The following is a 10665-nucleotide window of genomic DNA, read 5'->3' as shown; positions in this document are numbered from 1 at the left end:
GTTAGTAAGGTTACCTATCCTGTATAACTTGGTACTCTGTCCTAATTGTTCAAGATATATGTCTTGATATGTTAAGAAGGATGGTATCTGTTAATTATTACAAGGCCTTTTATGAAAGTTTAGACACGTACAGGACTTGTTTACCTGCCTAGATATTGCAGTTGCCGGTACAGATACTATGATCAGATAGTCTCCTAGTCTGCAACTCGTGAGAACAATGTATTGTAATATTTTCAATGATCTCAGCCTATATTTTAATCCAATGATGATAAAAAATTTGAATATTTAAAACTAAACATTAGGTAAAGTATGTATTATTTTATTCATTCAAATAATTCAGACTTTAGTAAAGTCTGTAGTAAAAATAATTTTTGAAGCTGATCTAAAACAACGTCTCTCTATCCAATCAGACTTATTTGGCTCTTATTCAGAGCTTTGTTGGCTAAACTATTGTCTTGGCCTAGTTGTCCGTCCACTGTTGTCTCTGCATCAGTTTTTCTCCATACTGTATTTAAAACAGTGAGCTAACTGATAACAACAAAATTGAAATAGATATGTATCTCAAAATTAATAATACTCAACCTAGCTATATTTTTTTTTGGGGAGGGAGGGGATGTATTAATTTAATTACAAAATTTTTAGTCAGCTGAGTATTGACTTTCTGGCTGTCATATTTTTACACTTAAAGGCATAACAACTTGCTGTCGTGCATTTTTCTTATACATGAAATTCCATGCATTTATTTTATGCACGAAATTCACCAATAGATCATTGTGTTACAGTCAGTGGTGATGAGTGCTGAGAACCTTACACACTTCACAACCATTAAACCGTACTCTCATTTTCTGTACATGATGAAATTATCCCCTTATAATATACTGTATATATGATCTGTAGCGCATTTGTTGAAATAGTAAAGGAAGGAAATCTGTTTTGTAATAGGAATGCATGACTTATTTTTCATCTGCTGTAATTGCTTAAGACACCGCTACCCTGTGGCTGTTGTAAGAAAAGTGATTTTTTCATTTGTTAATTTTGCCATGATATTTATGTTGTAGGATAGACTGTTCAACTACACACAAGATGCATGTTATTTTTGGTGAACAAACATTATATCATATAGGCAACAATTTTAAACTGGAGCAATTAATTTGATAAAGTATTGTACATTCATAATCGAAGAGGATATTCATAACCTTAATGTACCAAGTGCAGGTCATTGGATTTCATTATTACATTTATTAAATGGAAAAAATTATATTGCAAATGCAAATTTATTTTTATCAGAAAATCATTCTTTATATGATATCATAGAGATAGGACCAGTTTGTAACTATTTTATGAAAGACACTGAATCTTCCTGTTGTTAAGGCTATATAATTCCTTTTAATCTTCTGCATAGTGGCTAAATATTCCATGTTCAGTAGTTCTTCTAGAATATGACAATGAGATTCAGGAAAGTATAGATGAGATCAAGATACATTAATAAGAATAAATTGAAGATAACTCCAATTTTTCAAGATACCAGTATTTCTCTTTACATTGAAATACTAATGAAACTACACTGCCAGTCTTCACTCTGGAATCTGAACTTGTTATCTACCTAAAAGAAAGAGGTAAAGTTTTGACAAATATGAATAGAGTTGTACCTGCATGTTTGTATTAGTTCATTTATTGGCATTCATGAGCAAATACTGTACACAGATGTAAATACTCATTTTATTACTACTGTGTCCATGTCTGTTCCTAGCATAGTCTTTTCCAAATGGTAGTTAATACTTCACAGTAGTGCACATCTTTTTTACTAACATATACGATTTAATTTGATCTTTTCATAACATGTCATGAGTTACTAAAACTGTTGCCTATAAGAGTCATGTATACATGTTCATACAAACTTCTATTTTTTCAAGTATTAATTCATACAATTTTTGTGTTAATGATTAATTTTTGTATACAGTAATCCACATTTTGTTACAGCTCACTTGTTTTAATTGCTCCTGTAGTCTTGTTTCTTAATTAGCTAAAGTATGATTTTCATTTTAATTTTGTTCTCTTAAAATATATTTATGGTCCTTAATTGCTATGTTAGTGAAGTAATTTAAAATGGAATGCATTCTGTGTCATATTTGCATAAATATCTGTGATTTTACAATAACTTATTTTTGAGGGGCTTTCATTTCTTGTCATCATGGGGTAGCAGGGTATAGCAACCACTTGTATAACCACCAGTTTAGTATAAACTCAGGTCAGTGCTAATCATTTGTGGCACCAGTACTCATGGAACTGGTTACTAATTGCCTTAGTTGCAGACTAGCAAAGTCATTGCTTGGAAAGTTGCCACCTTAGTTGCTGAACACTTCAAAGGATATCAGCACTTTTAAAATTAATCCTTCTTAATATGCATCTTGTTCTAGTCTGCTCTCTACATGAACTAGCAGTACACGAACTAGCAGTACACAAACTAGCAGTACACGAACTAGCAGTACATGAACTAGCAGTACATGAACTAGCAGTACATGAACTAGCAGTAGTGTAATTCATAACTGGACTCATATTTTGTCTCATTGCACGAGGAATCATCATTCTGAAGTGTTGAATGTCATTTAGTCATATGGTGGATTAAATGTCTGGAAAATATAGTTTTATTTATGTTTTAGGGTTGGTGAGTGTAATATCTGACATAGTCTATAAACAATTACATAATGCAGAAAAGCATGATGCAGTGGCACTGGTCAAAGCTCAAAACAAAAACCTATCACAGGAAATTTATTTAACCATTATAATTCTGTTTTTGTTCTAAAAAATAAATAAGGATTTGAGTTTGTGAAAAAAAGTTTTCAGTGGCCCTTTGTTCATTCCCAAAGCTACAGACCTGTGCCCACCAAGGGTTCTGAGAATTTTGTCAGGCTCTACATTATTGACCAATGTCTCATGGAGACAAGTAAAATGGAGCCACTGGGGTAACCAACATCATCCCGAACTTCAGAAATAAAAAATTCTATCAAAGTAGCCTAAAGTAGGCTACTTGAAAGATGCAATTGAACAACATTTTGTCTATGACATATAAAGAAACCTATTATACTCTAATATAAAGTTAATATTTACAGAAAAATAAATAAAAGTTCTGTATAGTCCAGCCTAAGGAAGGTTAGCTTAGGAGATTTGGTTCTATCGGTATAACTTTGCATGTACCTGTATTGAATTAAAAAAAAACATTAATCACAAAACTAAGGTGTAGTCAAAATTAGTAATTTCATTCATCTACTGTATATTAATAAGAAATATATTGAAATGTATATAAGCCAGCCTACAGTGTATCAGATCAGAAGCTTGGCACAGTTGGTTAAATATTTGCATAACCTGTTTTAAACAAAAACAGTTACATTAATTCTAAAATTTTAATTTAGGAAATATTAATCATTCATGCATAGACAAGGTAGGTGAAGATAGATGGATTGACACCCAGTCATTTTACACAAATACTGTACAGTACTATGATACTGTAATTCAAAACAGTAATTTACCAATATATATATTATAAAATATTATTCATAGTATTGTACTGTACTGTTTATCATCCAACCTCAGGTGACAATGTATATTTTTTTTTACACAGTATTGTATAGAAGAAAATGACTTCTGACTCCTGTTAACAGGCTTAGAGCTCTTCCCACAGTTTAGCTTTAACTGTACCCTACTAGCTTTTCTTGGGACACAATTAGCCAATGTGTTTACAACCACAACCCCAATTACTGTTGGGTGAACAGGGGCAAATAGCTCAAAAGTGCTACTAAAGCATTCTTTCCTATCCAATGCTCAAACTCTTTCTAAATCAAGACATTTTGTGAGCTCACTATCACTGCACCACAGGGATTGGTAAGTGTGGACAGACTAACTAAAGGAGATTTGATTAGGAGTCTTGGTTTTGTTATTGGTAGTACAGTTGGCTTCATTCTTGACTCATAAACAGAAATCCCAAATACGAATCCTTGGGAGGACAAAAATGGTTGGGTATGTTTCCTTTCACCTAATCAAATAATTTACTTCATCTAGAAATAAATAGGTACCTGGGAGTTTGTTAGTGTGGGGTTGCATCCTGGGAAAGCTCATTAGTTCGACCTTGGGGGAGACGGTGATACAAGCCTAACATGTATACTTTACATACGTAGGCTGCCTGTCCGCAACAAAACAAATTAAACAGATCATGGATGAAGCATTCAGAGAGGTGCAGTTTGAACATAGAAAGGAAAGTACCATTACAAAAAATATGAACAAGATCAGTAAAGAATCATAAGGCAATATTTTGAGAACGGCTATAGAAATTGTATTTTAGAATTGTACTCCATCTAGGAACACCAAAGAACCTGATCATAAGAGAGAGAGTACAACATATCCTCCAATGCACCGTATCAAGGTGATCCGAGTTCTAGAACAAAAGTCGAAAGGCTTTTTTCAAAATATGACACTGAATGGGAACAGTGCAAGCAGCCCAGGGCTAAATCAATAGAAAGCTACATTGTCACTTCAACCAGACCCATCTACCAAATCTGACACAATAACCCATAATAACACAAGTGTGAATGGGAGAATAATAACAATTTGCAAAGAAGCTCAGCTCCATGGCCTATGCCCAGGACCAAGTTACAAAGCACCATTAAGCAAGTTTTCTATAAGCTCTTGGTCATCAATCAGTGCTGTGATCTTTGGTGAGTAATGTACAGTAGTTAGTAAACTAGCTTAGAGTACTGTAGTTTGCAGAGGTTTAACTGGCGTTCTTTGTTTTTTCAACCTCGACAAAATCCTTGGTGACTCTGATACCTTTGATATTGCTCGCCTTATGTGACTTTGTTCTCATATTGGCATCCTCAGTGATATTTACCACCTTTTGAATATCCTGCAACACTGATGGTGCTACAGAGTCTTCCCCAGCTTGGTGCCTTCTTTTGATAATTACTTCTTAAAAACATGGAAGGAGTTTGTTTCTTCTCTTTCTTGTCATAGTAAGTGGGCTCTTTGGTGGTGGATTGAAATTTATTTTCCTTGTTTTTCTCCACCCTAATTGATAGGGCAACACAATTTGAAAAAGGTACCTGTCCTTGGGGACAGGTTGATAAAGCCTGATGAGACTCAGTTTCTTGGGCAAGTTTCTTGGGCAAGCATGGGTCTGTGGCTTGTGGAGCAACTAAGGAAAACCTTGCTTCGAAAACTCTTGGTATTGACTTTGCTTTCGGTGTTTGGTATTTTCTGGGTATTTGTTTACAACATTGTACCAAGTTTCAAATAAAAGTTAGATTATTGCATGTCTTCTTTTGGCATTCAATTTCCTTTTAATGTCATTGAATTCCTTCAAGGATGACAAGATTCTTAGGCCAAAGCTTTTTATGACTGAGTTCTCACCTTAAACATTTATAAAGTTCTAAGTATTGTATATGTAACTTCACAAAGATTGCACTGCTTCTCTTTGTTGTAAGGATGATTTATGTCTACTGTAAGGAATGTTTTGTAATATTATTAGTGAAAACAGATACAGGATAATATTGTATGCTTGAGTTATGTATATTTCTCTTCTGTATCTATATTTCCATTATTACTTATTTTGTGATTTATAATTTAAGGAATTCCTTTCAGGATTAGCACAATTTTTCTTTTAAAGGGTGTTTGGCAAAAATCCTCAAACTGACAGTCATTATGCATGTGGCATTCAAGGCACTTATTAGTTGCTTGAGCTTACTAGCAATGTAAATAAACATAATTCCATGGATATCACAGAATTATGGGTGACATAACAGGTTGAATTTTTTTTTTCAAACACTTTGTCACTTTTCATAAGCTCTCAGATCTCCTGCATTGAGGTACAAATATTTTAATCTACTAGACAAAATTTTTTGGGTTCTTCTGATATCAAATTTTAATTACCTAGAAGATCCATTTATTACATAGTACGTATAGTAAAGGATTCCCTCTATATTTTTGAAATTTTGAAGATAGAATCACAAAAATGCAGGCTTGAGCTTCTCCATACAATGCTTGTGTTACAGTCCTGACTTCATTTGTTAATACAAATTCATGTTTTTGTATGTAAGTGCAAAGTATAGTCTTTGCATATCTATTCATAAGATCAATAAATATAAAATTTGCCTCAAGCTTATTACTCTCCTCCCATTCATTAGAAAAACTGTCGCAACTAACCCAATACCTGGACTAAAGTGGTAAAAAATCCAGCGTTGTATGTAATGAAATACCTTTTCTGGTTGGTCTTCCTGGTGGCTTCCTGGACCTAACTGCATGGTTACCTTCATATGAATCATGCCCCACCAGACCCTTGCGAGTCATGAAGGCCTACGGCAGAGCAGAAGCAGAATTCGTCCACTAAATAGAGGCACAGGGAATCTGGGAATTCCAGATTCAATCCAGGACAAGATGAAAAACTACCAGAAAGCTAGAGGTACCCCAGAACAAACAACTACAAGAAGAAATATTGGTAACTCGTAATAACTAAGTACACAGTCATTAGCCCATCACTGCTAGTTACACCTCCCCACCAGCAGATGGCATCTCTGGAAGCCTGGGGATCCAGACACTGACAGTAAACAGTCGTGAGCCAGGTGTGGTACTAGCAACAGCTCAAATTGTTTATGGATGCCTTGGACCTGGACTGAGGTTCTGTGGCCAGCTCTCACTAGGCATCTCGAGGCTGTTGGTTGGGTTTTCTATTTTTGGGCATACAGCATGGTGCATGCTGTGAATTGTGGTTATGGTGTGCCTTGCTCTGCAGTTTGATCATCTTCCTTCATGCTCTATGATCTGGCTCCACTCTGAGCCAAATCAGAGGTTTATTACTTGAATCAGGAGACAGTCTGTTTGGTCCCTTTCCTTGAGGGGCTGGATTCTGTTAACGACTTGTTTCTGGATTTTCAAGGTTTGGCTTTCAACACAATTTATGTGAATTGCGTGTTCAACATGCTCATAGATGGTCTGTCTCATTTGTTTCACGTGCCCATACAGTGGACAGTCAACAAAGCTTCATTCCATTGACTTCGTGAGATTCAGTTGCGTGTTGGTGTGGAATCTGCAATTTCCGATTTACATGGCCACCGATCCTGGATCTCGAGGCTCTGGCTGTGGATATCTTTTGGCTGGACTGAAGTAGGTAGGATTTCCTGTATGTCTTTTTTCTGGCTTGGTATCTCCTTGTGTTTTCCAGACTGGAGCCATTTAGAACATAAAAAGAATTAAGGAAACTGCAGTAGGCTTTTTGACCCATATGAGGCTTCTCTCTCTCTCTCTCTGTGTCTCTCTTTCTTTCTTTTTTTCTTATATATATATATATATATATATATATATATATATATATATAATATCATCCTTTTCGGTCATCTTCTACATACATACATATATGTATGTATGTGTGTTGAAGATGACCGAAAAGGTAAGATTAATAATTCTAACACAAATTTTCTCTGTCCCATGTTTCTCTTCACTGTCGAGGGTAATTGAAATATCAATTCTCCAAAATTAATTTTTATTCTTGGTTTGACGCCTGAACACGTTTCGTATTTCTTATTACATTTTCAGACTTAGTTTACACATAAAAGTTCATCATACTTATACTTGCTTTAAGTGAGGTGATATGGCACAAAAGTTTTGGGTGAGGTGACAAACACAAGACAGAACACGAAACAATGGGTATAAAAACATAAGAATGGAAGTAACTGCAGAAGGCCTATTGGCCCATACCTCCTCTTGGTGCTTCTATATTGGTTCGGGGTCTTGAAATAGGTAGAATATAGTTGTGCATTAATTGGCTGTTGATTGCTGGTGTTGACTTTTTGATGTGTAGTGCCTCGCCTCCTGCTATCGCTGTATCTATCGATGATTTGTGTGTTTAAGATTTCTCTGGTGATGGTCTGGTTGTGAGAAGAGATTATATGTTCCTTGATGGAGCCCTGTTATTTATGCATTGTTAATCGCCTGGAAAGAGACATTGCTGTCTTGCCTACATACTAAGTTCTTTGGGGCAGACAGTCCCCAAGTGGGCATGTGAAGGCAGAGATGACGTTGATTTCTTTCAAGGCGTTCAGTTTGGTGTCTGGAGAGTTCATGAGTAGGTTGGCCGTTTTCTAGTTTTTGTAGTAAATTGTCAATTGTATCTTCTGATTTTTGTCTGTGGGGATAACGTTCCTATTAATAATATCTTTCAGGACACTTTCCTCTGTTTTATGAGCCGTCGAAAAGAAGTTCCTGTAAAACAGTAATAGGGGGTACACGTGCTGATAATTGACTCTTCAAAGGTTGCATGGCGTTTCACCTTTCGTTTTATGACGTCTTCAACATAACTGTTAGAGAAGCAATTGTTGACTAGGACCTGCCTTACCCTATAGAGTTCTTCATCGACCTGCTTCCAACCAGAGCTGTGAGTGAGAGCCCGGTCGACGTAAGCATTGACAACACTCCTCTTGTACCTGTCTGGGCAGTCATTATTGGCATTAAGGCACATTCCTATGTTTGTTTCCTTAGTGTAGACTGCAGTGTGGAAGCCACCATTCCTTTCTGTGACTGTTACACCTAGAAAGGGTAGCTTCCCATCACTCTCCATCTCGTAAGTGAAACTTAACAAAGAATTTTGCTCGAATGCCTCCTTCAGCTGCTGCAGACGTCTGACATCAGGAACCTGCATAAAAATGTCGTCAACATACCTGCAGTATATGGCGGGTTTCAAGTCCATGTCAACTAAGACCCTCTGCTCTATGGTACCCATGTAGAAGTTTGCAAACAGGACACCTAGGGGAGAACCCATGGTGACCCCATCTACTTGCTTATACATGTGCCCATCGGGACTCAATAAAGGTGCCTCTTTAGTGCAGGCTTGGAGTAACTGTCTCGGTATGCTCTCTGGTATGTCAAGAGTCTATCATCATCCTGATTGTTTCGTCCACAGGCATGTTGGTAAACAGTGACTCCACATCCAAATAGGCTTTTATCCCTGTGGCCTGTGCTCCCTGCAGTATGTCAACGAATTCCTTTGGAGACTTCAGGCTAAAGGCACAAGGCACATAAGGAATCAGCAGGCAGTTAAGTCGCTTAGCCAGTCTGTATGTGGGTGTGGGTATTTGGCTGATGATTGGCCGAAGTGGGTTTCCAGGCATGGGGTTCTTGACATTTCCATATAAAAGCTTGAATTGGTCCCAAGCCAATATGCAACTGAAAACTCGACACCCCAGAAGGATTCGAACCCAGACAGCCAGGAGCACTATGGACCTTGGCGTACCTGGTATCATAACCACTAGACCACACCGACTAAAAAATCTTGGTAGTCGTAAGACTATCCGAGATCCGACAGAGCTTGTTGGTTAACTTGGGCATAGATATTTCATCGCATCACCTCACTTGGCGGGGCCACGTGAGCAACACAAAAGCGAATTTGCATTTGGTCATTTTTCAGCGTTTCGTAAGGTCTCACCTCACAATGTCAAAGACATTCTCTGTTTTAGCACCTGATTATATATTCTAGGTCCTATTGAAATCACTGGTGAGGTGGTAGGCGACATGGATGAATGACACATGGGGTATTAATGGGGTAGTAAATTAGAAGTGTGACATGTTGGCAGTTTATGTTCTGGTTGCTTCCGTTCCTGTTGCAGGGTCATTCAGTGCAGCTTCTGCATTGCCCCGGGATCTTAAAGTAGGTAGAGTGTAACTGTGTATCAGCTGATTATTGATTACTGGTCTAGATTTATTGATATGCAGCACTTTATTGATGTCTAATTTTCTATTTTCGTTGTATCTATCAATTATTTCGGTGTTGCTCGTCAAAATATCAATGGTGATTGTCTCATTGTGTGTGGTGATTATATGTTCCTTGATGGAGCCCTGTAGTTTGTGTATTGTTAAACGTCTAGTGTGTGTTGTTGTCTTGCCTATATACTGAGTGCGTTGGGGCTGACAATCCCCAAGCGGGCATGTGAAGGCGTAAACAATGGGAAATTGTTTTCCCAACACATCTCTTTCAAGGCGTTTTTCTCGGTGTCGGGGGAATTCTTCATTAGCAGGTTGGCAGGTTTCCTACTCTTATAATATAGTGCTAGTTTTTATCTTCCGTTTTATGTCAGTTGGGGTAACCTTCCTCTTAATGATCTCTTTTTAGACCTCTTTCCTCTGCTTTGTAGGCCATGGAGAAGAAGTAGAAACCACCTGCTTCCACCCAGAGCTGTGAGTGAGAGCTCGGTCGACGTAAGCGTTCACAACACTCCGTTTGTATCTCTCCGGGCGGTCGCTGTTAGCGTTAAGGCACATCCCTATGTCTCCTTAGTGTATACTGCATGATGAAAGCTGTCGTTCATTTCCATGACTGCTACATACATACATACATACATACATACATACATACATACATACATACATACATACATACATACATACATACATGTAATGAAGATAGGTGTAGGGAGCAGGAGACCAGATACAAGGTATCATTTGGGAAATGAAATACTTCAAGAGTCAGAGAGAGAAAAAGACCTGGGGGTTGACATCACGCTAGACATGTCCCCTGAAGCTCATATCAAGAGGATAACATCAGCGGCATATGCCAGGTTGGCTAACATAAGAACGGCCTTTAGAAACTTGTGTAAGGAATCTTTCAGAGCATTATATACCACATTTGTC

The 10665-nt window shown here is 37.3% G+C and overlaps 1 protein-coding gene across 1 annotated transcript in view; it reads left to right on the top strand.

Moving 5' to 3' along the window:
- Positions 1 to 9601: 9601 nt before the first annotated feature.
- The window catches only part of LOC138370488 (E3 ubiquitin-protein ligase listerin-like), a 31229-nt gene continuing 30165 nt past the window's right edge, over positions 9602 to 10665 (top strand). The window contains exons 1-2 of the mRNA XM_069334857.1: positions 9602 to 9685; positions 10148 to 10212. Of these exons, the coding sequence (XP_069190958.1) occupies positions 9602 to 9685; positions 10148 to 10212 (149 nt within the window). The remainder of the gene's footprint in view (positions 9686 to 10147; positions 10213 to 10665) is intronic.

Source organism: Procambarus clarkii, chromosome 32 (genome assembly GCF_040958095.1).
Source record: "Procambarus clarkii isolate CNS0578487 chromosome 32, FALCON_Pclarkii_2.0, whole genome shotgun sequence".
Taxonomy (NCBI): Eukaryota; Metazoa; Arthropoda; class Malacostraca; order Decapoda; family Cambaridae; genus Procambarus; species Procambarus clarkii.
Note: the sequence above shows the minus strand (reverse complement) of the source record. Positions and strands in the feature narration are given on the sequence as shown.